At 44.1% G+C, this 27,334-nt stretch overlaps 1 protein-coding gene across 1 annotated transcript in view; it reads left to right on the top strand.

Moving 5' to 3' along the window:
• Positions 1-26,712, top strand: part of ttll6 (tubulin tyrosine ligase-like family, member 6) — a 36,098-nt gene extending 9,386 nt beyond the window's left edge. The window contains exons 6-18 of the mRNA XM_056582615.1: positions 3,722-3,807; positions 4,024-4,181; positions 4,507-4,589; positions 4,749-4,924; positions 17,925-18,113; positions 19,687-19,840; positions 20,232-20,378; positions 21,409-21,510; positions 21,850-22,278; positions 22,421-22,493; positions 22,646-22,740; positions 23,020-23,129; positions 25,422-26,712. Of these exons, the coding sequence (XP_056438590.1) occupies positions 3,722-3,807; positions 4,024-4,181; positions 4,507-4,589; positions 4,749-4,924; positions 17,925-18,113; positions 19,687-19,840; positions 20,232-20,378; positions 21,409-21,510; positions 21,850-22,278; positions 22,421-22,493; positions 22,646-22,740; positions 23,020-23,129; positions 25,422-25,434 (1,815 nt within the window). The 3' untranslated portion in view covers positions 25,435-26,712. The remainder of the gene's footprint in view (positions 1-3,721; positions 3,808-4,023; positions 4,182-4,506; positions 4,590-4,748; positions 4,925-17,924; positions 18,114-19,686; positions 19,841-20,231; positions 20,379-21,408; positions 21,511-21,849; positions 22,279-22,420; positions 22,494-22,645; positions 22,741-23,019; positions 23,130-25,421) is intronic.
• Positions 26,713-27,334: the final 622 nt, after the last annotated feature.

The raw sequence follows: 27,334 nt of genomic DNA, 5'->3' as shown, positions 1-27,334 counted from the left end.
AAGATCGTACACAAAAATAAATGGTACTACCACCAACCACTCAAAACCAAATAAACAGTTGTCCAACCAATCACGACAAGGGGTGGGTGTTGTTGAGTTTTGCGCTGCGTTCATGATCCTTTTTAGGGTGCACTCACACTAGGCCATCTGGCCGTGGCCATGGCCGTTTTCACACCTAACCGTGCTCAAATCTGCCAGTGTGAGTGTGGCCAGTCTGGCCAGGCCAGGCCAATTTGGCCACTTGGGAAGGTGTGCTGCTCCGGTACGGGCCGCTACGGTACAGATGCTAATGAGCCAACACGCGCACACGCACGGCTACGCAACCTGAGCTGGATGACGTATAGTCAATGCGACGACCACGGACATAATAAAGGCGACGAGCCTTCTTTCCCATTAAACGGTAAACATCGCGTCAAGCGGTTCAACTGTTCAAGTAGGTCTATCTGCAGCCGGAGACACTTGCCAAACACCCCCATTGCTCTGCCAGACACGCCCATTGCTTTGCCAAACACGCCCATTGCTCTGCCAGACAAGCCCGTTGCTCTGCAGGTCAAGTCTATTTTCGGAAATGTAGGGGTATATATGAGTGGCCCCACATCGATTGGCATAACCCAAATAAATAGTAAATGTGTTATGCGTTGCATTGTATTTCGTTGTCCGTTATGCCAGTTGTTCTATGTGCATGTATTGTAATGTTCTTCTTGTCAATCAGCGTGGGGGCGAATCATTAGGTCAGCTGGGGGAGGGCGTGAGTGAGACCGTGTTGGGGGTTGCCGGGGTAACCAGGGTTTGTTTTGGTGTGATTTCTGCCGTTGGTTACGGGTTTCAGTGACCTGGTTTTGGTTCATTAAAAGTTCCTTCAATTACTAATGACTCGACATCGTTATGTCACCGGCGAGGTCATTACAGTATGAAGTGCTTGCATGATATTGAAGCCTACAGCGATCATTAGTTAACGTGTGTGGCGGACGGTACCACCTTGTCATTTGTTTACCCAGGTGCCATAGCAACACCATTGCTACCTCTCATTGGCTGAATCTTTGAGAACGTTTGTATATTTTATTTACGTGACCATATTTTTGTTTAATGTTAAAAAAAAAGAATCAAAGAACCAGTTCTCTTGTTTTGTTTTTAGTTCTTGTCGTTCACCTTCGGGATTCGTTCGTTGTGAACGAATCGGTTGCGACCGACTCATCCCTAATGGCCACCATAGAACGAGCAATGGGCGTGTTTGGCAATGGGCGTGTTTGGCAGAGCAATGGGCGTGTCTGGCAGAGCAATGGGCGTGTTTGGCAAGTGGCTCTGTCACGTTAAAATTGTGCTGGGGGCGAAAATTTTAACGGCCTACGTCATCAGTTGTTGACAACTTGACAACTGATTTGATTGGGTTGTCCGTTGCCGGGCAGGTTTCAAAAAACATTCGGCTCATGTTTCCAAAGACGAAATAACATAATACAGATAACGGATCCCTAGATAACACTTGTTTTTACTTTATATTTGCATTGTATTGAATTGTTTAATCGAATTTAGCTAGTAAACTGAGTGTTTAAAGCAGGTTTCAAAAACCTGTCTTGTCACGCTCAATGAGTGCAATGAACGAGCATGAAAGTTCCCGAATGTTCAAGAACCTTCCTACGTCATTCGACGCGATCGCCCGTTGCCAGGCAACAGACGATCGCGTCGTCTGTTGCCAGGCAGGTTTGGAATTTGTCAACAACTGATGACGTAGGCCGGTAAAATTTTCGCCCCCGGTACAATTTTAACGTGACAGCTCCGGCTGCAGATATACCCTACTCCAACTGTTGGTGTGTTCTCTGTGTTGTTGTCCATTGTTGTTAAAACTCTGACTGGCGGTGTCATGCCAAATTTTGTCACCCAGCCAAATTTGTACCAGCTGCCAAATTTGTACCGGCCTACGTCATCAGTTGTTGACAAATTCCAAACCTGCCTGGCAACAGACGACGTGATCGTCTGTTGCCTGGCAACGGGCGATGACGTACGGGCGAATGACGTAGGAAGGTTCTTGAACATTCGCAAACTTTCATGCTCGTTCATTGCACTCCTTCATTGAGCGTGACAAGACAGGTTTTTGAAACCTGCTTTAAACACTCAGTTTACTAGCTAAATTCGATTAAACAATTCAATATAATACAAATATAAAGTAAAAACAAGTGTTATCTAGCGATCCGTTATCTGTATTATGTTATTTCGTCTTTGGAAACATGAGCCGAATGTTTTTTGAAACCTGCCCGGCAACGGACAACCCAATCAAATCAGTTGTCAAGTTGTCAACAATTGATGACGTAGGCCGGTACAAATTTGGCATGACAGCGGCAGACTTTAGTATGGTCCATGCAGCGGACGCTTGGTGATGACGTGTTACGACGTGATGACGTATGTACAAGAGCCTCTGTATGGGGCCATTTGAGCACGGTTAGGTGTGAAAACGGCCAACGGCCACGGCCAGATGGCCTAGTGTGAGTGCACCCTAAATTACATATTTTGGTTGACCACTTTTAAAGGATGTATCAGCGATGTTGGGTGACGTTACCTCTGTTGGTATTTGAAGCGAGATCCCAAACAAATAGAGCCAGCTTGCTACTCCCCTTCCGTGTTTCCTGCATTCAGTAAGGGTGCATTCACACTAGGCCATCTGGCCGTGGCCGTTGGCCGTTTTCACACCTAACCGTGCTCAAATGGCCCCATTGTTCTCTGGCCTGCACTCACACTAGGCCATCTGGCCGTGGCCGTTGGGCGTCGCAACTGTGGCCTGGCCACGGTAGGCTCTTGTACATACGTCATCACGTCGTAAGTAATACGTCATCACCAAGCGTCCGCTGCATGGACCATAATAAAGTCTGCCGCCAGTCAGAGTTCTAACAATGGACAACAACACACAGAACACAGTTCGCACTTTGCTGAGTCTGTTGCTTATTTGGATATATGTTTACCGTTTAATTGGAAAGAAGGCTCGTCGCCTTTATTATGTCCGTGGTCGTCGCATGGACTATGCGTCATCCAGCTCAGGTTGCGTAGCCGTGCGTGTGCGCGTGTCGGCTCATTAGCATCTGTACCGTAGCGGCCCGTGCCGTAGCAGCACACCTCTCCCAAGTGGCCAAATTGGCCCGGCCTGGCCAGACTGGCCACACTCACACTGTAATGTGAGATTTGAGCACGGTTAGGTGCTAAAACGGCCACGGCCACGGCCAGATGGCCTAGTGTGAGTGCACCCTTACTTCTTATTAAGTTATTAAGGGTTATCAAGGTGTGAATTCTATTTTCCCATCTGGCTACATAGCCAAGCAGGGGACCGATTACCGAACACTCCTTTGTCCGAGCTGGAGTACTCACATTATGGCCACGGTGCTTGGGTACGCCATATCTGAATTTTAGGAAGTGCAATCTACACAAACAGCTCAGTCTTTCCAAGACGTATTATCTTAGCTTATGAGCTGAGTATTAATAGCTCCGTATTTTTTTTAGCAGATACATCCCTCTGTAAGTTGTTTTGGATACTTTACACTTTTAGATCCTAATCACTACAAACCACTTTGTACATACAAAATTTAACTCCTTTTTTGCCAACGCACATTTTTATCATTGAATAAAAGCGATGATAGTTGAATAATAGTAACACCTAAAAGCTAGGAGATTTATGGCTCAGTTGCAATCGAAGCAGTGTGCACCCCCTCCTCCACCCCCCTTCTGTCTCCGTCTCCAGGAGAACATCTGCATGCATCTAACCAACTACGCCATAAACAAGCGCAGTGAGAACTTTGTGCGTGATGAAAATGCAGGAAGCAAAAGGTAAAGGTTTTTTGCCCAGGTTTCATACTGTTGGTTACTTATTATTTGTCCTATAGCATGCAATTTCAACACAGTCCCAACCTTGTATCAATATTAATATTTTGAAAAAAGTAATTTTCAAACATACATTTCAAATATAAACATTTCACATTTAAAATATATATATATATATATATATATATATATATATATATATATTATTTTCTTCTCCATCAGGAAGCTTTCAGCATTGACCCGCCTCTTGCAGGAGAGATCCTGTGACGTCATGAAGCTGTGGCTCGACATCGACGATCTGGTCATCAAGACTCTGGCGTCGGCCCACTCGGTCCTGAGTCACAGCTACCACACCTGCTTCCCCCGCCACGCCCTGCCAGGTGATGCACAGTACAGCTAGTAGATTGGGTCTTACCCAAAGGGCTCCTTATTCCTCTGGCTTTCCAGCAAGATTGAAATATGTTTCCTACCTCTACTGCTACAGGTGCCCCCCTCAAACCCGACATACCTTTCTACTTGTAATTATATTATTTTGATTATACTGTACGGTAACCACTACTATTTATCTTATGCTTTCTTTTGCTAACTATTTCATTTTCCCCTCTTTTTCGATTTAAAAAAACCTGTTCCCATAAGCTCTTTCCACTTCCATTTGAGAGAAGCTTATGTTTTAAAGGTGTTGTGGGTTTGATTTTCTCTGTCCAGGCTCAAACTCATCTGGAGCCTGTTTTGAGCTGCTGGGTTTCGATGTGTTGCTAGACCAGAGGCTGAAGCCATGGTTACTGGAGGTGAGATGTATAATATAATACTGGACCAATTCAAATTATTATATATATTATTTCCCTTTGAACTAAAATGATCCAAAAATAATGTCCTGGTCAAAAATACTGAAGTTCTCCTTCAAGGGCTACTCATGTAAAATGGACTCTACTTGACCGGGTCTCCAGGTGAACCACTCTCCCAGCTTCACCACCGACTCTGCCCTGGACCGTGAGGTGAAGGACCGCCTGCTGTCCGACACGCTGGTCCTGGTGAACCTGACGGCGTGCGACCGCCGACGGGCTGAGCAGAACCAGCGGCGACAGATCAGAGCCAGGCTGCAGCGGGGTCACTGTAGAGAGAGGTATTACTTCTGTTCTACTGTCTCATTCATTTATCTACTGTTCTGTCTGTTGAACTATCTCATCCATTAATCTATTGTTCTGTTTGTTTTACTATGTCATTCATTCATCTACTGTTCTTTTTGTTTTACTTTCTCATTCATCCACCCACTTGTCTGTCTGTTCAACTATTCATTCACTCATCACTTTTGTGTCTATATTAATTTTTATTGTCAAGTTATGGTCAGCACAAATCTGTAATTCAATTCTAATGTTATTTTGGGTAATCAAGGTGTGTATTAGGCATCGGAAAATGATTGCTTTGCAGTCTCACACAATTTCAGTCCATCTATTTCTTTCTATTCCTTCACGGCAATTGAAGTGATGGAGCCTATTTTCCCTGCTGGCTACATAGCTAAGTGGCTGACCAATTACTGTACGCTGACATGGCCAAGCCAGCAAGCCACTCATCTTCAATGTGTCCCGTCTCGAGGCTTGTAGGCCGTCAATGGTGTAGTTCCCCCATTAGCTTTTGGCAATGACGGGAACTCATTGCCAAAAGCTATCTTTTAACCTTTTATTTAATCAGAGACAAGACTCATTGGGATTCAAAATCTCAATTTCCAGAGTGCCCTAGCCAAGGGAGGGTCCAGCATTCATCCACCTAAATCTCATATATTATGAGACAACAATATATTTTGCATAAATAATAATAATGGTGCCCAAGTAACGCTGAGTAACAGGGAGTCTCAAGATGATAAACATGGACAGCTCCAGAGGCTACACTTCGTTCCTTCTCAATTGATTTGAAGACGTCTTTGAGAGTTATTAACACTAGGCACTAGGAAAATGTGACGCTCATATTTGTGAACCAACAGCAACAAGAAATACGACCGGACCAGTCGTCATGCATGCAAATGTGAAATGTAGACGGAACAACCTTACGCTTGCAAAGGAGCGAACCTCAGGGCACCCCACCGATCTGTTGCTTTGGGAACCTGAACCCTGCCTTCTTTGTATGCAAAGGATTCCCTTTCATGTGTGCCCTTGTAGACGGCCCATCAATGAATCAGCAAGGACACAGACGACTGAAAGGGTTTTATTGTCTAAAATGGAGATAATGTAGGCCTACACACTTACAACAGAAATAGATGTTTAGCATATGTTGTTCCTTTAGCGGCCTATAGGTTGTATGCGTTATTGCAGAAAGACCATCCAACGTTCCAAGTCAACGGGAGCATTTTTGTCTCGTCACACAAAGTATATCCATAAATAAATTATTCTGGCTCACTCACAAGCCTCCAGCAATGCCTGTACCACATGTGAAAACCAATTGGAGATATTTGATTTGGAGCACACACGTGTTGTTGGTGGTATTAGACACGTTTATCGAGTGTCTATACATGTATTGATCCTTTAATCAGTCCAAGAAAGAAAAACATTGATCGTTAGTTGAGGACTTGATTGAAGTCACGTCGGTCACGTGACGACAACAAGGCTCGGGAATATCTTCAATCTGTCTGGTGTATACAGTATATATATATATTTATATATATGTGTGTGTATATATTTATATATATATATATATATCAATTACAATCATGACAGAAGCCCAAGAAAACCTTCGCCAGCACAACATCGCGATCGGAGAACAGCTCAGTGGCGCCGATGCGGAAGCCAAGAAAGTTCTCAGGAAATACAGACCAGATGTAAGTCACGCCGCTAACTTTAAGGCTGTTAAAAGTCTAAACAATCCTCTCCTTGAGAAGTGTGCAGAGTACATTAGCTCAAGGTTCGATCCACAGACACCCAGGACCAATTCTATTCCAACAAAGAGGTCCTTGTAGATGGGATAATTCTCAAGATAGAGTCCTACCTCCCAGACACCTGCGATGAATGCGAGAGCAAATACTGCAACAAAGTGGATGATGACACACCGCCTCTACTAGTGTGCTTCATCTGCTCCCAGGGATCACACAACTGCGAGAAAATGAAAGAAAAACACAACAAGTTCTGCATGTGTCTAGAAGACCCCAACCCCCTACTAGGCCTACATTGGCTGTGCCAAGGCTGTAGGAAGAAAAACGGGTAACCCTTCCTTTTACAGTCCCCTAATTACTAGGTATTTACCCGGTACATACATGGTAAATTATAGTGTATTACTGGGTAATTACCACTGGTAATAAGAAGGTAAATACAGAGGTAGTTACCCGGTAAATACATGGTAAATCATAGTGTATTACTGGGTAATTACCAATGGTAATAAGAAGGTAAATACAGAGGTAGTTACCCGGTAAATACATGGTAAATCATAGTGTATTACTGGGTAATTACCACTGGTAATAAGAAGGTAAATACAGAGGAATTATCGGGTAAATTATAGTGTATTACTGTGTAATTACCACTGGTAATAAATAGGTAAATACAGAGGAATTACAGCTGATGTACCAAGTAAAACCTCCACTATTACCCATCAACTCAACTAAGTAGCGTGTAGTTGTAACTGTTTTAGGTTGGTAATAACTCCGATATTGTGTACTTCCTAGGAAATTAGGCAACCAATTCTTAGAAACACCCATTATCCAAGGTTTATGTTGGTAACAGCCCAAATTTAATGATGTATCTAGAAATTAGCATAGTACTTTCCAATAAAATACTTTTTCTTAGTTATTATTCATAGCTACACCCATTTAGAAAGGGTTTATTCAGTTTACCACTATGGAATTACTTACCTGGTAACAACCTCTGCAGGAAGTTTTCCTCTAGTGTCATGGTACATCTTCTTAAATACTGGGTACAAAGCCGTTTGTTTCCATGGTATTACCAGGTTCTTACCATATCATTTATAATAGATACATTCCATTGTCCATGCAGTCAACACAAACTTGTACCATGTACGTTCTGCGACGTTACCAAGTAAAACACGACAATTTACCCAGTAAGTAAGCTGAAACTGTACTGTAAAAGGAAGCCTCGTTTGTTTCCATGGTATTACCAGGTTCTTACCATATAATTTGTAATACATTATTCCCTTTTCCATGCAGTCAACACAAACTTGTACCATGTACGTTCTGCAACGTTACCAAGTAAAACACGACAATTTACCCAGTAAGTAAGCTGAAACTGTACTGTAAAAGGAAGCCTCGTTTGTTTCCATGGTATTACCAGGTTCTTACCATATAATTTGTAATACATTATTCCCTTTTCCATGCAGTCAACACAAACTTGTACCATGTACGTTCTGCGACGTTACCAAGTAAAACACGACAATTTACCCAGTAATTAAGCTGAAACTGTACTGTAAAAGGAAGCCTTGTTTGTTTCCATGGTATTACCAGGTTCTTACCATATAATTTGTAATACATTATTCCCTTTTCCATGCAGTCAACACAAACTTGTACCATGTACGTTCTGCGACGTTACCAAGTAAAACACGACAATTTACCCAGTAATTAAGCTGAAACTGTACTGTAAAAGGAAGCCTCGTTTGTTTCCATGGTATTACCAGGTTCTTACCATATAATTTTTAATACATTATTCCCTTTTCCATGCAGTCAACACAAACTTGTACCATGTACGTTCTGCGACGTTACCAAGTAAAACACGACAATTTACCCAGTAATTAAGCTGAAACTGTACTGTAAAAGGAAGCCTCGTTTGTTTCCATGGTATTACCAGGTTCTTACCATATAATTTGTAATACATATTCCCTTTTCCATGCAGTCAACACAAACTTGTACCATGTACGTTCTGCGACGTTACCAAGTAAAACACGACAATTTACCCAGTAATTAAGCTGAAACTGTACTGTAAAAGGAAGCCTCGTTTGTTTCCATGGTATTACCAGGTTCTTACCATATAATTTGTAATACATTATTCCCTTTTCCATGCAGTCAACACAAACTTGTACCATGTACGTTCTGCGACGTTACCAAGTAAAACACGACAATTTACCCAGTAATTAAGCTGAAACTGTACTGTAAAAGGAAGCCTTAGTTTGTTTCCATGGTATTACCAGGCTCTTACCATACAAGTTGTAACTGGTTATTCCCTTTTCCATGCAATCAACACAAACCATATATGTTCTGCAACATCGTTCACCAGTAGTTAAGCACTTTAATTGTTGTTATAAAACCCCAAACCACTGTTGATGAAAGACATTAAAATTAAACAAAATCAAAGGCTTATCTTTCAAACAATGCATATCTCACAAACAGGCACTGAACACTGAAGAAATCGGACAAACAAAAGAGCAGTCCACATCAACTCAATTTAAATGTTACTGATGGTGTTTTCATAAAACACATGACAGTGTTATGGCAAGTGACCACAAGGAAGACTGCTTCAACCTCTACAATTTGAATAAGTGGTGAATGCCATGCAGCAATCTGCCTATGGGAGCATCTTCGTGGTCATTCGCAAACCAATGAGTCCACTCTATGAATGAGAGATGACTCTTTAGTGTCTTCTCTGTGAGGTATCCCTGCAGTCTCCACTTCTGGGATTTGAAGGCTGACCAAGACCTGACCAGGTACCTCCAAATCTCCCCTTCAAGAATCAGAAGACAAGAAAATAAACATTAGGACTGTCAATTAATGAACATTTCTAGAACATGTAGAAGTCAAGGATTATTTTGTTTATCAGTTAAGAAAGGATGCTGGTCCTCTGGCCATTGTGTTTGGTCATATTGAAAAGAGAAAAAGGCATAGCCATAAATACAGTTAATAGGACGGGAGGGGACAGGCAGTTAGCTCCGGTTAGCCCTTTAGCATCGAGCTAGCGGAGCTTCTGTCATTCAAATAACTCGGACATGTTTTTTAAAACCTATAGCACCCAATTTATTAAAATATCCGGATTTAATCGGGCTCTCTCCCATAAGTACAGTTAATAGGACGGGAAGAGACAGGCTCTGTTAGCCCCGGTTAGCGCGATGCTAAAGAGCAGCTCTACCGGAGCATGCCACCTCAACAGGTGCAAGTTAGCCTCCGGTTTGATATTCGCCGGATATTCGGTTTACCACCCAATCGGATTCATCAACATAAGTGCAATACATTACGGGCTTAGTATGTTGAGGACGGTTTAGGACACCGTATCGCGAAAAATCACAAACACATGTTGTCGCCATCGATGTCTGTGCAACTACGTCATTTACGTTCTCTGGCTGCTACCTGTTTTAGGGACCGTCAACAAGTTACACTCACCGACTGGTGGCAGAGACGTTACCATGGAATTGTTTCTGGAAATAAATCATATAAAATAACATAAAAATCACAAAAAAATACATTTTGTCACCTGATTGTAGTAGTAGTTGCCAATGGTGGGCTGCTACTTACTGCAGGTAACTTTGCTAATATATTGCATTATTGTTAAACGGGATGCAATTAATAATTTCAAATATAGTTTGGTCGATTTTTGTCGAATATTAAACTATTAACTGCATTATGATTAACTATATTGCAATATATTTGTGTGATTCATTTCCTGAAACAATTCCATGGTAACGTCTCTGCCAACAGTCGGTGAGTGTAATTTGTTGACGGTCCCTAAAACAGGTAGCAGCCAGAACGTAAATGACGTTGTTGCACAGACATTGATGGCGACAACATGTGTTTGTGATTTTTCGCGATACGGTGTCCTAAACCGTCCTCAACATACTAAGCCCGTAATGTATTGCACTTATGTTGATGAATCCGATTGGGTGGTAAACCGAATATCCGGCGAATATCAAACCGGAGGCTAACTTGCACCTGTTGAGGTGGCATGCTCCGGTAGAGCTGCTCTTTAGCATCGCGCTAACCGGGGCTAACAGAGCCTGTCTCTTCCCGTCCTATTAACTGTACTTATGGGAGAGAGCCCGATTAAATCCGGATATTTTAATAAATTGTGTGTTATAGGTTTTAGACAACATGTCCGAGTTATTTGAATGACAGAAGCTCCGCTAGCTCGATGCTAAAGGGCTAACCGGAGCTAACGGCCTGTCCCCTCCCGTCCTATTAACTGTATTTATGGCTATGCCTTTTTCTCTTTTCAATATGACCAAACACAATGGCCAGAGGACCAGCATCCTTTCTTTACTGATAAACAAAATAATCTTTGAGTTCTACATGTTCTAGAAATGTTCATTAATTGACAGTCCTAATGTTTATTTTCTTGTCTTCTGATTCTTGAAGGGGAGATTTGGAGGTACCTGGTCAGGTCTTGGTCAGCCTTCAAATCCCAGAAGTGGAGACTGCAGGGATACCTCACAGAGAAGACACTAAAGAGTCATCTCTCATTCATCGAGTGGACTCATTGGTTTGCGAATGACCACAAAGATGCTCCCATAGGCAGATTGCTGCATCAGTAACATTTAAATTGAGTTGATGTGGACGGCTCTTTTGTTTGTCCGATTTCTTCAGTGTTCAGTGCCTGTTTGTGGGATATGCATTGTTTGAAAGATAAGCCTTTGATTTTGTTTAATTTTAATATGTCTTTCATCAACAGTGGTTTGGGGTTTTATAACAACAATTAAAGTGCTTAACTACTGGTGAACGATGTTGCAGAACATATATGGTTTGTGTTGATTGCATGGAAAAGGGAATAACCAGTTACAACTTGTATGGTAAGAGCCTGGTAATACCATGGAAACAAACAAGGCTTCCTTTTACAGTACAGTTTCAGCTTAATTACTGGGTAAATTGTCGTGTTTTACTTGGTAACGTCGCAGAACGTACATGGTACAAGTTTGTGTTGACTGCATGGAAAAGGGAATAATGTATTACAAATGATATGGTAAGAACCTGGTAATACCATGGAAACAAACGAGGCTTCCTTTTACAGTACAGTTTCAGCTTAATTACTGGGTAAATTGGTGTGTTTTACTTGGTAACGTCGCAGAACGTACATGGTACAAGTTTGTCTTGACTGCATGGAAAAGGGAATAATGTATTACAAATTATATGGTAAGAACCTGGTAATACCATGGAAACAAACGAGGCTTCCTTTTACAGTACAGTTTCAGCTTAATTACTGGGTAAATTGTCGTGTTTTGCTTGGTAACGTCGCAGAACGTACATGGTACAAGTTTGTGTTGACTGCATGGAAAAGGGAATAATGTATTACAAATGATATGGTAAGAACCTGGTAATACCATGGAAACAAACGAGGCTTCCTTTTACAGTACAGTTTCAGCTTAATTACTGGGTAAATTGGTGTGTTTTACTTGGTAACGTCGCAGAACGTACATGGTACAAGTTTGTGTTGACTGCATGGAAAAGGGAATAATGTATTACAAATTATATGGTAAGAACCTGGTAATACCATGGAAACAAACAAGGCTTCCTTTTACAGTACAGTTTCAGCTTAATTACTGGGTAAATTGTCGTGTTTTACTTGGTAACGTCGCAGAACGTACATGGTACAAGTTTGTGTTGACTGAATGGAAAAGGGAATTATGTATTACAAATTATATGGTAAGAACCTGGTAATACCATGGAAACAAACGAGGCTTCCTTTTACAGTACAGTTTCAGCTTAATTACTGGGTAAATTGGTGTGTTTTACTTGGTAACGTCTCAGAACGTACATGGTACAAGTTTGTCTTGACTGCATGGAAAAGGGAATAATGTATTACAAATTATATGGTAAGAACCTGGTAATACCATGGAAACAAACGAGGCTTCCTTTTACAGTACAGTTTCAGCTTACTTACTGGGTAAATTGTCGTGTTTTACTTGGTAACGTCGCAGAACGTACATGGTACAAGTTTGTGTTGACTGCATGGAAAAGGGAATAATGTATTACAAATTATATGGTAAGAACCTGGTAATACCATGGAAACAAACGAGGCTTCCTTTTACAGTACAGTTTCAGCTTACTTACTGGGTAAATTGTCGTGTTTTACTTGGTAACGTCGCAGAACGTACATGGTACAAGTTTGTGTTGACTGCATGGACAATGGAATGTATCTATTATAAATGATATGGTAAGAACCTGGTAATACCATGGAAACAAACGGCTTTGTACCCAGTATTTAAGAAGATGTACCATGACACTCGAGGAAAACTTCCTGCAGAGGTTGTTACCAGGTAAGTAATTCCATAGTGGTAAATTGAATAAACCCTTTCTAAATGGGTGTAGCTATGAATAATAACTAAGAAAAAGTATTTTATTGGAAAGTACTATGCTAATTTCTAGATAGTACATCATTAAATTTGGGCTGTTACCAACATAAACCTTGGATAATAGGTTTTTCTAAGAATTGGTTGCCTAATTTCCTAGGAAGTACACAATATCGGAGTTATTACCAACCTAAAACAGTTACAACTACACGCTACTTAGTTGAGTTGATGGGTAATAGTGGAGGTTTTACTTGGTACATCAGCTGTAATTCCCCTGTATTTACCTTCTTATTACCAATGGTAATTACACAGTAATACACTATAATTTACCGGATAATTCCTCTGTATTTACCTTCTTATTACCAGTGGTAATTACCCAGTAATACACTATGATTTACCATGTATTTACCGGGTAACTACCTCCGTATTTACCTTCTTATTACCATTGGTAATTACCCAGTAATACACTATGATTTACCATGTATTTACCGGGTAACTACCTCTGTATTTACCTTCTTATTACCAGTGGTAATTACCCAGTAATACACTATAATTTACCATGCATGTACCGGGTAAATACCTAGTAATTAGGGGACTGTAAAAGGAAGGGTTACCGAAAAACGACCTCGTTCTCACACCCAAGAAGTCAAAGACGAGCGAGAAGAAGAAGAAAGACATGTCTCCCCCAAATAACCCCCAAACACCTGTGGACACCAACCCGGGTAATGGCGGAGAAGAAGAAGAGAAAGAAGAGGAGGAGAAAGAAGACGATGAAGAAGAAGATGAAGAAGATGAGGAAGACGCAGACACCGCGGAAACATCTGACCGCCGCAGTCCACGGCGTGAAAGATGCCCCGTGCCTACAGAGATATGTGAGAAGTACAAGCTACTAACCTGCCCGCATGGATTAACAGGGAAGCGATTGATCCAAGGGAAACCATGTACGAAGCTTCACACTCCTCGCTGCATAAACTACATGAGGCATGGCACCGACACCAGAGTCGGATGCAGTAGAGGAAGAAACTGTAAATTCTACCATCCTGTACTGTGCAGACACTCAAACGTCGGGTTTGTACTGTGCAGGGATGTATGTTTGCCCACCTGCAAAACACGAAGAAATATGAATCAGATGCACCTCGACCACAGAGACAAGATCCAGCTAGACGCCAAGGAGGCGATCATCCCCGCCAGATGCCTCCGCCTACAAACAGGCAGCGGGCACTGAGTGCGAGCTCAAGACCACCCCTACTAGGGTCATCATCAGTCCGAGAACCAAGATCTCGATGGCAGCAAGCTCCGCCTCTCACAGCTGCTGCTCCAGAAAGATGTGCAGAAGCAAATGCTATCGACACGTCTTTTTTATCCCGACTCCCCCAGATCCTCGACCAGATGCGAGACCAGCAACAAGAGATGCAGATACAGCTGACGGAGATGAGGGCCGAACACCAGCGACAAACCCTACCTGGACCCCCCCAGTGCCACCAACAGTTGTGGCAGTACCTTCTACCTCCCATCCCCCAAGAGTAGATCCCCATGCAAATGCCTCCCCCACCGACTCAGTACATGAGCTCCAACCCTATCCTGATGAATTCCCTCCTCCAGCAGGCAATGCAGGGCTACAACACAAACCTACCTACTCAAGTCTCTACATCCTAAACGGACAAGGCTTGTCCCCAAAGGCTACCAGCCAAAGCAGATGGAAGATTCCATTCTTCTCCGACACCCTACTTAACTGTCCTGGTACCTCAGTACCCTTCCTAGCAGCATCGGAATCTTGGCTCAAAAGCTACATCCACGATGCACAGGTTGCCATCCCACACTACCACATCCTAAGATGCGACAGAGCGTCCAGAACAGGGGGTGGCACCATGCTGTATGTCCACGACTCCCTCCTCACATCAAAAGTCCAGACCTTTGATGCGGTATCTGCCAGTCAGTTAAATGCGCTATTGAATCCATACACTACATAGTCGCATCTATCTACCGTCCTCCTACCGCAAGCCTCAACAGCTTCTCCAAGATGATGACTAATCTCCAAACCTACCTTGACGATATCCAGAGTGAAGTCTCAACGATCTATATAACAGGCGACTTCAACTTCCCTAACATAGACTGGAAATCTATGCCGTATGCTATATCCCTCGGCGCTGACAGCGCTGCATCATGCGACCTACTCCTAGACTTCCTCTCCAGAAACTTCCTGTCACAGATTGTCGACTGTGGAACTCGCCTCGACAACGTGCTTGACCTCGTGATCACCAACGACACCAACAGCATCATAGAAGTGTCCTCATCAAAAACCTCTCTCTCTGACCACAAACTAGTAGAGGTCAGAATGGGATACGACGTCCTTGGTAGCACTAAGACCGCTCCTCCCAAGAAGTTTGAAAGATTCTCGTTCCACTCTCTCAACATCCACGAAGCAGACACAGAAGCCCTCAAAGATCAGATGGGAGATATAAACTGGGTGGAATTATACTCCCACTGCCCCAGGGATGACCAAGGAGCATCATTTGCAGAACTCATCAGGCTCACAGTGCTCCAGCTCTGCATTATACACTGCCCCCAGAAGAACCAGCCTCAGGATCAGACCAAAAGAAAACCTAGCCGTAACAGGTCATTACTCTACCGGAAAATCTGCAAGATGAAAGCTTGCCTACAATGTCTGGAAACGCACCATCCAGCTTCTCCTGAAATCCAGAAGCTGAAGGACAACATCAGCCTTCTCCAGATTGACCTTCGTGATACGATCCTTGAAGAGCTCCATATCAGGGAGCAAAGGGCTGTCGATACCATCAAAACTAATCCGCGTTACTTCTACAGCTTTGCTAAGTGGTTTGCGAAAGCAAAGAGTAATATTGGGCCGCTGAAGGACAGTTCCAATACTCTGCGTCATCGACCACAAGATATGGCAAACATCCTCCAGGAGCAGTTTTACTCTGCCTTCAGTGACCCAGACTCGCCGGACATCGAACAAACCATAATTACCCCTCAATGTTAACCAGGTGCAACCATTGCTGACATCAACTTCACCAAAGAAGACATCGAGATAGCGATTGATGAGGTCGACAACTACGCTGCCACAGGACATGAAGATATCCCGGCAAAGACCCTCAAGAGCTGCAAGCATGAGATCAGTGTTCCCTTGACCATACTCTGGAAATGGTCAATGAATACTGGAGAAATCCCCCAGGACCTCAAAGCACAGTATATTACCCCGATCTACAAGAAGGGAAATAAAACGGACCCAGCCAACTACAGGTCGATCTCCCTCACATCCCATGTCACAAAGATATTTGAGCGTGTGATTCAGGACCCAGTTGGTTGATTTTCTAGAGAGCAACAAACTGCTATCCCTTACCCAACATGGCTTCCGGAAGGGACGCAGCTGTCTGACCCAACTCCTGCAGTACTACGACAGCATCCTTCACAACCTCAACGAAGGCTTCGAAACCGATGTGATATACCTCGACTCTCGCCAAAGCCTTCGACAAGGTGGATCACAACATCCTACTGCAGAAGCTTCACAACTACGGCATCCGAGGTAACCTCTACGAGTGGATCAAAGCCTTTCTCTCAAATAGGACTCAGACCGTGGTAGTCGACGGTCACCACTCCGATCCTAAACCTGTTATCAGCGGTGTCCCACAGGGCTCGGTACTAGGACCGATCCTGTTTATCATATATATCAACGACCTCCACAAAGTTGTTAAGAACTGCGACCCTGGTAGTTTTGCAGATGACACCAAGATCCAGAGAAAAATCGACATCTCAGAGGACGCAGAGATTGTCCAAGAAGACCTTGACAGCATAATTGAATGGTCCAAGAAGAACAACATGGTGCTACACCAGGACAAGTTCATGTTGCTTCGGTACAGGACAAACAAATCTACCATGCTTGACGAGCTTCCCTTTACATCACATCTCTCGGAGTACGCCACACCAAGTGGGCACATCCTTAAACCCCAAAATTCTGCAAGAGATCTCGGTGTAGAACTGTCATCCGACTATAAATGGACCCCTCACATCAACAAGATGGTGGCTGGTGCTATAAAGACTGCTTCATGGGTTCTTGGAGTCTTCAAAGACCGCTCCAAACCTGTCATGCTTCAACTTTACAAGTCACTAATCCGAAGCAGGGTAGAATACTGCTGCCCCCTTTGGAACCCTGTAAAGGTGTCAGACATCCAGACAATCGAGTATTTCCAGCGCAACTTCACCCGGCGCATCGCTGGAACAGGGGACCTTGACTACTGGGGGAGACTCTCTGTGCTGAACCTGCTATCCCTGCAGCGCAGAAGAGAGAGATATATGATCATTCATGTCTGGAAGATCCTCAACGAAACCACACCCAATGACATCGGGATGCAGTTCACCGACAATATGCGGCTTGGAAAATAGGTAAAAATTCCCGCCTTCAACAAGCATGCTCCTCCGTCCGCTGTGAGCCTATATGACTCCTCCTTTGCTGTCCATGCTGGGAAACTATGGAACATTCTCCCCCACTCCGTGACCTCAGCAACACAGCTATACATGTTCAAAATTCTGCTGGGAAAATTCCTCCATGAAATCCCGGACAAACCTCCTGTCAAGGGATACCATACAACGCAGAATAGGAACAGCATTATAGACTGGTGAAACCAGTCCGGTGGCCTGCAGTACGTCCGGCGGCCGTGTTGATCTCAACAGAAGCAATAAAAAATAAAAAATAAAAGAATATCATGGGCATCATTTTTAATGGTAAATGGTTTTGCCACCATTTGGGGGGCCGTGTTGTGGAGGGCCGTGTAGAAAGAGGTTTATTGGCCTTCCACTATGTGAGAACTGAATGTTTTTTTCTTCTCTTAAAATCTCCATCCGAGATCTACTGTCTTTGTGTGTGTGTGTGTGTGTGAAACTCTGTGTGTGTGTATGTGTGTGTGTAGCATGGAGGAGCAGGTTGTGGAGGACGCACAGCGGGAACAGAGGGTTCTTCGGTACGAGGACGGCCACCTGGGAGCCTACCGGAGGATCTTCCCCAGGGAAGGCGGCGACAAGTACGACAAGTACTTCCTGCACAGCTCCTCGCTGTTCCAGGAGACGGCTGCGTCCCGGGCCAGGGAGAAGTGTACCAGGTAGACACATCGCGCTGCAAATCACCTCAGCTTGGATGAGGATGGACACAACACTTGTAGTAGGGCTGCTCGTTTATGGAAAAAGTCATAATCACGATTATTTTGGTCAATATTGAAATCATGATTATTCAAAGCATTATTTTTGAGTTTGAAATCTTAAACATTTAATCTGCGTTTTGTAACTGAGAACTTTGAAATTTGCCCTTAAAAATGACATCTGATGTTAAAATAGAAAAGGTTCAAATCGAACATAATGTACAAATATGTATTATCTGTTCTGGATCCAGGAAGAAATATATATAGTTTCAACTTGATAATATTAGTTTGGAGATTGTTTGACTCAAAAATCAAAATCATGAATCATGAAAGTTAGATTAATTTATCAGCCCTAACTTGTAGTATAGCACACTGATTTGCGATGAGTCGTGATCCCCAGTCACGAATCATGTGCTATACTACAAGTAAAGTACGTGGTTCATGACGTGCGGATCCCCAATTCTCTCAGCTAGCCTATATTATTATTAATATTCCTCAACCCAACTTGGTTCTTCATGGTCTGGTCTCCGTATGTTTTAAAACACTGGCTTGGTAAAGCTGGCTCCTGATCTTGAGCTCAATTTGTGGAACTTTAGATACATGTCAGTGGGATTAAGCATCTTGCTCAAGTAACCCTACACATAGAATGCGGACATTGGGGAGCTAATAAAGTAGCTTTCGGCTCAGTCAACAACCCCAGCCAGCTCACTATCCTACCCCTAACTGTTTATCACAAATATAATGTTTTTCAATGCTTGGTTTTGGACTAGCCAAGTGACTATTTGTAGAGTGCTTGAACGTTGCATGGCCACTTGGTGGGTGACAATGCCCTGATCTATGCTCTATCCATTGATTGTCCATGTGGGGGGAGGGATCGTGTTAGGGTTGTAGAACAGATGTTGTCCATCTCACTTTTATTTGCCTTTTATTCCATAGCTAGCAAAAAAGAAAACATGATTCAAACATGCATTTGGATAAATACATTAAATCCACCATCAATGTATTGCATTAGAAAGAGTTTGATTGGCTATGCAATTTGTAGAGTGCTTGGGAGTGCAGCAGCCCACACACAAACACAGACACACGTGCACGCATGCATGTACATACACACACACATGCATACACACACACACACACACACACACACACACACACACACACACACACACACACACACACACACACACACACACACTCTGCACATACGTATACAAAACACTTAGTTGCACACTATGTTACTCTTTTTAATCAAAGCATTTTGCTTAATTGCTTTGCGTCTGTGTTGCTTGCTCCGACTGAATGTGCTGCTTTGGCATTACCTCTGCATGAATGCCATCGTCAGTGTCTATAAAAATGTAGGCTCACGTCATAAAAAAATAAATGGATTAGTCTCAATCTTTCTGCTGCTCCCGTTCCTCCGCCGTCCGCCCCGTGCTTTCATCTGACCTTCTTCTGCACCAACATCTCCAGGATCTCTGGCCATGCCTCTCTCTGTCTCACTATCTCTCTGTCTCCCCCCCACCCCCTCCCCCTCCAGGGAGCAGTTGCAGGAGCTGTATGAGAAGCAGCAGAGCAACCGAAACATCGCGGATCGCTGGCGGGGGCTGCAGGGGGAGTCGGCGGGGGAGAAGCGATGTAGGACCTCTCAGTCTTCCCTGGGTCCGGCCCCCCACCACACGAAAACTAACACGGTGCACGGATCTCCTTCTTTATGAGCTACTCTGTCGCTTCTGTCAGCCCCGGTCATGTCTAGCTCAACTACTACTTTAATACGCATTGTCTGGGTTAGGGGTTTTATTCCCGCTCGGGCTGTGCCTACATTATAGACTGTCACAGCACTGTGAGATGCTTTGGTTAAATGCGGCAATGAAATGATATGTTTTTGTAATTTATTAATATTTTTGTGAATGGACTCTTTTCACAATTAGTCCGCAAAGTCAACAGCGGGCTAATTCATACTATGTGTGTGTGTGTGTGTGTGTGTGTGTGTGTGTGTGTGTGTGTGTGTGTGTGTGTGTGTGTGTGTGTGTGTGTGTGTGTGTGTGTGTGTGTGTGTGTGTGTGTGTGTGTGTGGCACATTAGCATGCCGGGAGTACTCCACACTTGCTGCCGGCGTTGCCTGCGGCAACAGTCTGCTGGAGGAAAGAGGAAGTAGAGGAGGAGCAGAAGCGACTGCGGGAGTTACGGCTCCGTGAAAACCTAATAAGAAACCTCGGTGTGGCCAAACAGGTCAGCAGCAGTGCCGTACAAAGACAGGTTTTATGGTCGAGGCTGCGTCAGGCCAGCCGTGTAAGGGATAATGTATAGCGGGACATAAACCTTGAAGGGGTTTATGCCACATTAATGACCTGCTCGCTGTACATTATCCCGCTTATTACAAGGCTCCATACTAAATAAATTGTTTGACACAAAATAGAACGACTACAATTTATTTTATTGATTTAAAAATGTATTGATTGCTTCCGCTAAGAAAACATTGTCCCTTAGATACGTTTGGAAATGCCTCCGTAGCAACGGTCTTTTATACATAGCAGTGGTGATAACTATTTATTTGTCATGTGGTGTCTTTATCCATCCGACAACCATAGACTGTAAAAATGTAGAAGAAGGGTCCTTCATTGCTTACGATTTTTGAAAACAGAAGCACAAAACATTCACATATTTGCAAAATGAGGCCGTGAATTCCCCTCGCAGTACTCAATGGGAAAAATCAAATTCAATAACTTCCTTTCATCACTTATAAATTAAATAAAAACAAAATTAAACATGTATTTGCTATTTATGAAGCCTGAAACCGCATTTTTCCGGTTGACTTAGAACAGGGGTGTGTCTTTCAGCATCAAATCTTTGGCTTTTACAGGCCGTTAGAGGAACTTACTGTTTTTCGCCCCTGCCAGGGCTTCACAAACAGGTGCTATCGGCTGCCGCTTGCCCCAAACAAAACATTAAAGGTGACATATTATACCACAAGGTGTGAGTGTGGTTAGCCGTTACAAGCCGTCTTGAAAATCGGCCTCTTGTGACATCACAAGTGGGCATGTCCACCTAGATGTATGACGGATAGATGAGCAACATTTGCTACAGTCCACTGGGTAGGCTGGTAGATTGATCTATACAGCACACATCTAGATGGACATGCCCACTTGTGATGTCAGAAGAGGCAGATTTTAAAATGGCTTGTAACGGCTAAGCACACTCAAATCTGGTGGTATAATACGTCACCTTTAATGTTGCTTACTTATGTGTTCATTTGTGGCAGTTGTACAACATGTTCCACGACGCGCCGTCATCCAAACAGGCCAACGCCCCGCTGTCCGTCCTGACCGAATCCCACCTGCTTCTCAGAAGGATGACCACCATGGTAGGACAACCAAGCGCCAAAGCATGGATGGAAATATTCATGAAGGGAATGAAATGGCGAAAAATAACACTTTCACACTCAATGTTGAGGTGGAAAGATGAGATGAAAGTCTGATGAGATCAACTAGCAAACCCCCCTTGAATAGAGCTATGATAGTGTAATTGAACTGTATTATACATATATGTCACTGATGCACACATGTGTGAAAATAAACTTCACACACTAAAATACATGTTTTTTAGTTGCATGTGTGTTGTCTATGTTCCATTATTTTAATGCAAGAAACAAGAAAAACAAAATACGAGTGTGTCTCTCCATCTGTCTCTGTTTCCTCCCAAGCTGGAGCCCTTAAGATCTGATGGAAGGAGCTTTCAGATTGTGCCCACTCTGAGCATCAGTACTGAATGTGAGATGGACTTTGCCTCTCTGAACCCACCATCAAATCCAATCTCCAACCATCTGCCCCCAAGCGGTTCCCCCAAGCGGTCCAAGCCCAAGTCTGAGCCAAGCCTTTATCATCGTCAGCAGCAGCACCATCCTCCCATCAGCACCGACCAGAACCCCCAGCCAGTCCCGCTAAACTCCCAGAACCCCCAGGGTCCGAACCAGGCCATGAGTGAGCCCCACATCAGAGCTCAGTACCAACCCCACCCGTGGGCCCCCCAGCAGCTGTTCGGCCCAGACTCCCAGGGCCATGCCCAGCTCCGGGTTCCCACTCCAGGCCAGACTCACCCGGGAAAACCCCTAAGACCACAAGCCTCCGCCGCCGTAAGTGAAGGGAAGGGGAATAGGTTGGCGAGGGCCAGGTGCTTTTAGGTCTGCTAGAAGGTCAGAGGAAAGTAGGTCACATTCGGTGCCCAATTTGTTGTGATTGATTTCCTTTGACCCTTCAGGTTTTTGTTTGTTTCAGGCATTGCTTAACAGCTGTGTTGTACAGACCAGTGTAACCGTGAAGGCCAGCAAAAGACATGCCTCACTACCCAGTAAGTCTTACCTGTAGCCTAACCAAGTATCCTAATCATGACCTCCCAGGGCTCCAGCTTATCTGTTTTCAGATCAGAGTCAAGCCCAGTATTGAAAACATTGTTCCCTGAAGATGCAATGCATCTCTCTCATCCTTCCTGTCCCATCACAGCCAGTGGGTCCTTCTGTAAACTAGGGTCCACGAAGAGCAACTTTGCAGTGCGAAGATCTCGTGGCCATACAAACTCATGGCACCCCTCTCAGCTGGTCAGTTTAGAACTATTGTTTTTATTCACGTGACTCATGATCGAGAAGCTGTTTGTTTGATAGCAGTGATAAGGATGATAATGCTGTATTGGGTTGTAATGGACATAAAAAAACGTAGATGACTCATATGCAACCAATCTTTTCTCATCAATAAGATGATAGAAATACAAACTGTTCATTAAGTAGTATTTTGAATGATTAAAATATTTTATATCTGTTATTGTACTCAGGTTAGACAGAAATGTGACATCGAAAAAAATCGTCATTCTCCATCAACAGATATGTCCCACAGGCGTCTATAGCGACCTCCACATTGTGTCTGGTCCCGCCCCCATCAATAAACGACCCAGCCAATGTCCCATCAGGCACAGCGAGACCCCCAGATGTGGGTAAGTAGTGAGTTTGTGTGTGCACACATGCTATAAAGTGTTCCTCTATCCTCACTAGCAATATACTTTATAACAACAACTCTTTAGTTCTGTTGAACTTTGACCATCTGTATAATTAACGGTCCATATTAATACTTAATTAAGAATCGATCTGAAAGCGTCTGGTGAGCATCCAGAATTTTTTGGTAAGAGAAGAGTCTTAAAGGTGACATATTGTACCACGAGGTGTGAGTGTGATTAGCCATTAGAAGCAGTTTGGTCTTCTGACATCACAAATGGGCGTGTCCACCTAGATGTGTGCTGGATAGAACAGTCTACCAGCCTACCTAGTGGATTGTAGCAAACGTTGCCCATCCATCCATCATACATCTAGGTGGGCAAGCCCACTTGTGATGTCAGAAGAGTCCGATTTTCAAGACGGCTTGTAACGGCTAATCACACTCACACCTGGTGGTATAATATGTCACCTTTACCCTGCGTTCACACCAAAAGATGCAAAAAGACGCCGCGCAGCACGATCCCATTCAAAGTGAATGTAGTGACGCGTAGCGGGTTTGCTGCCGGACCACTTGCTGCCGAGAAAACCGGCAGCAAGATTTGATTTGCGGCGCGGCAAGATTTGATTTGCAGCGCAGCACGCCCGTGCCCGCTGCCGGGCACGGGCGTGCTGCGCTGTAGGCGCGTTCACGTATTTTGCGGCGCGACAAATGCTGCTCGAGTTGAAATATTTAAACTTTTCGGCAGCAAACGCGTGATGACAGCCAATCAGCGTTCAACAGCGTTGCCAAAGCTGTGTTTTGCGTCCCCTTCAAAGCTGCATCCATATATGCATGGCATGCCGAGCAGGCGATTTGTTACGATGGCCCATTGTTAACAGTAGGTAATGTGTTTACGTGGGTGAATAATTTAACTGTTTTGCACCACTTTACTATCTCTCTTGTATACCAATCCTATGGATGGATATGGATGGTAGGTGTATGTGTGTGTGTGTGTGTGTGTGTGTGTGTGTGTGTGTGTGTGTGTGTGTGTGTGTGTGTGTGTGTGTCACTGAGCTGAGCCAAATGCCTGGCCAGGGGAGGAGAAACTTTTGCGGCGCAGCAAAGGTTTTGCGGCGCAGCAGAAGTTTTGCTGCGCCGCAAAACCTTTGCTGCGCCGCAAAACTTGATTTGCTGCGCCGCAAACAGTACCGGTTCTTTCAATACGCACACTACGCACGTTGCGTAGGGCCCCGCAAATTTATTATTTATAATAAAGGCCCCGTTAAAAAAAAAAAAAAAAAAAAAACTGACAACGTAACTGTCCGTCGCGGACGTCAGATAGCTACCCATGCGCATCATTGCATCATCAGTGTAGAAAGATGAAGCGGAGCTATCCCTCGCGGAATGAAAAAAGGAAGAGGAAGGAACTTGAAAATGAACTGCGGGAGCAGCAGTAAGGTAAAGCCTTTAACTCTCCTCTCCTGGTGGGAGAGAGGGAGGGACAGGCCGTGTTAGACCTACAGGGCGGTGAGCCCTTGGGGATCCCCGGTCTCTGTGCGTCTTGCTAGCTTCTATAATTTTAGTTGTAGCCTTGTATAGTTACAACTGCACTTAACAAAATGGAAAGTAATGGATACATATTGACTAAGATTGAATAGGCATAGGCAAATATAGACGCACATACAATTTATTCTTGGTGAATAAATAAAACTCGTGAAATATTATGACTGGTGCTAAATAATAAACACTTATTAATAGAGTGAGATCATACCGAGAAATATCAAACTGTTGCTTGAAGTATTGGTTTGATGTTTCGAGGTTAGTACGTTGTTTATTATGGCATTTTACTCTCCTTTCATTTTATAAAGACACGTTCATTGTAAATCGAAAACATGTCGTTTTGTTAAGCTCAAGTCTTCTCACGACTCAATTTGTTTGCCTAGCAACCACTTCAACAGAAAACGGACAATATGGATCTGCTAAATAAAATGGATGAGTGGAAGCACTGGGTGTCAGGTGCGACGGTTGAAAATTTTGGGGGTTCAGTTAGGAGGGCCCCTTGGCAGAATTTTGCCTAGGGCCCCATGGAGGTCTGAACCGGCTCTGGCCGCAAAACTTCGGCGGCAACGCGTACGGGCAGCAAATGCATCTTTTGGTGTGAACGCAGGGTTAAAGGTAGGGTTAAAGCTGATATATGAACTTCAATTTGACTTGTGTAAAAGGCAGTGGAACAATAAGTTTGTTAGCCTTTTACAGAGAAAGATTTGTGTTGCTTTCAAAACTCAAATTTTTCGACCACCGTCCAAACCCCCAGCACCAAACGGTGATAACTCCCTGGTCCAATGCTCTGAGGCGCATGGACCAGCATTAGGAAGCAGTTCCAGAGACGCATCGCCCCCCCCCCCCGGAAGATGTCCCAAGGAGAGAGCGACTTTAAAAGAGCCAGAGAGAAGCAGGACAACACCAGACCAACTCCACGCAGCAAAATATCTGCATTTTTATCATATTTTTATTCATTTTTATGTTTATATCTTGGTGGATTTATTAGACAAACATGTTTATTGTTATGTATGCTGGTGGGAAAATAAGTGCTTTAGTTTTAAATAGTTTCATTTTGTTATAAATGAATGAATTATTTTGTAATTATTATGGTATTACTGTGTAGTTGTTGTTGTTTTATATTGTTAGTCTTCTCCAACTCAGGAATGTGTCATTAGAATATCAGGAAATTTGCAACTGATTGATATTCCCCAGTGTTCTGTTGATCTTGCTTCCTGCTGTCAACAACAGGTTTGACCGAAGGATGCATTTAAGTAGTTCTCCTGCACTTTTATAGGCTTTCCTGTTTGGAGGGCTTGAATTGCTTGAGAGGCTGTCTGTGGTCATCTTAGATATATAGAATACAAATAATAAAAGAACACGTACTGTTGTTTCTCAGTTACATGTCTATATCTTTCAATTAATTTTATTGTGAACGTTAGTTATGTCACAGACTGTGTTACACATTATCTTATGGTCGCAACATGTCAGCAGAATATACCCGTCAACATGGAGAAACAAACCAGTTCTATTTCATGTAGGCTTCGCCGTCGAGGCTTCGCCTTATGGGCTTGTCCCGTGCGCGCACTGAAAAATTTAAACTATGCACCAATCAACTTGGGTACCGCCTACATTTCCCACGGCACCGTGTATATAAGGCGGCGCAAACCGCCGCCCATCCTCCCTTTTCTTTCAGCGATTTGTACTGATCAACGAAACCGAAGATATGACTTCCAAGATGACCGGTGGCAGCGGCGTGGGCGCTCAGCCAGATGGCTATAGGGTGGCGGCCGGACGGCGTGTTTACATAACCTTTGGTTCACCTGCTTCTAAGAAGCAGCGTCCCTTTGAGCGTCGTGGGTGGGCTGGAGACTCATTACACAAACCCGGAGATACGGACGCTTGTACTAGTTTCCTAGTTTCCCACATTATCCCCTCTACCTTCCTTCTACAGTCTGTGGAAGGTGAGGAGACGGGTCTGCGTGCTGTGGTTACAGCCAGCGGACAACGCACGGTCATGAGTGCTACGGCTACATGGCTCGTTGCCTGTTCAGCGGACACGAGCGCGGCGTCTAGACAGCTCGCTTTTTGTACAGCGACTAGCTCTGTAACGTCTACCACTTTCGCTGAGCCACCTCCCTTTCATGGGATGCCCCCCTTGGTCCAAACACTGTGTGGAGGCGGTAGGGGCCGAGGAATACTGGTTATTCCTGGACAGCGTTCCTCAGCTGTCAGCTCGTCCTCTCTCCGACCGCTATGCGTGTTGGCTAGAGCGGTGAATTCTACCATCGTGGTTGGACAACACGTTGAGATGGGGTCATCCCATACAGTTCAAGCACCGTCCCCCACCCTTTATGGGGTTGGTGGAGACTAGGCTACGGAATCCAGCGGCAATCACGGCTCTGGCAGCAGAGGTGGTCCGTCTCTTGGAGAAGGGGGCCATCACTGTTGTCCCCCCCCAGGAGTCACACCTAGGGTTTTACTCCCGCTACTGCCTGGTTTCCAAGAAGTCAGGGGAGATGAGACCTATTCTGGATCTTCGCGTGTCAACAGATTCGTTGCCGCGAGGAGATTCAGAATGCTCACTATCAGAGCGCTGCTCTGATGTGTGAGAGAGGGCGACTCGTTCACATCCCTGGATCTCAAGGATGCTTACTTCCACGTCCCTGTTCGGCAGGTGCACAGGAA

Source organism: Gadus chalcogrammus, chromosome 2 (assembly GCF_026213295.1).
Source record: "Gadus chalcogrammus isolate NIFS_2021 chromosome 2, NIFS_Gcha_1.0, whole genome shotgun sequence".
Taxonomy (NCBI): domain Eukaryota; kingdom Metazoa; phylum Chordata; class Actinopteri; order Gadiformes; family Gadidae; genus Gadus; species Gadus chalcogrammus.
The sequence above is the reverse complement of the archived record's forward strand: the minus strand, read 5'-3'. Positions and strand labels throughout refer to the sequence as shown.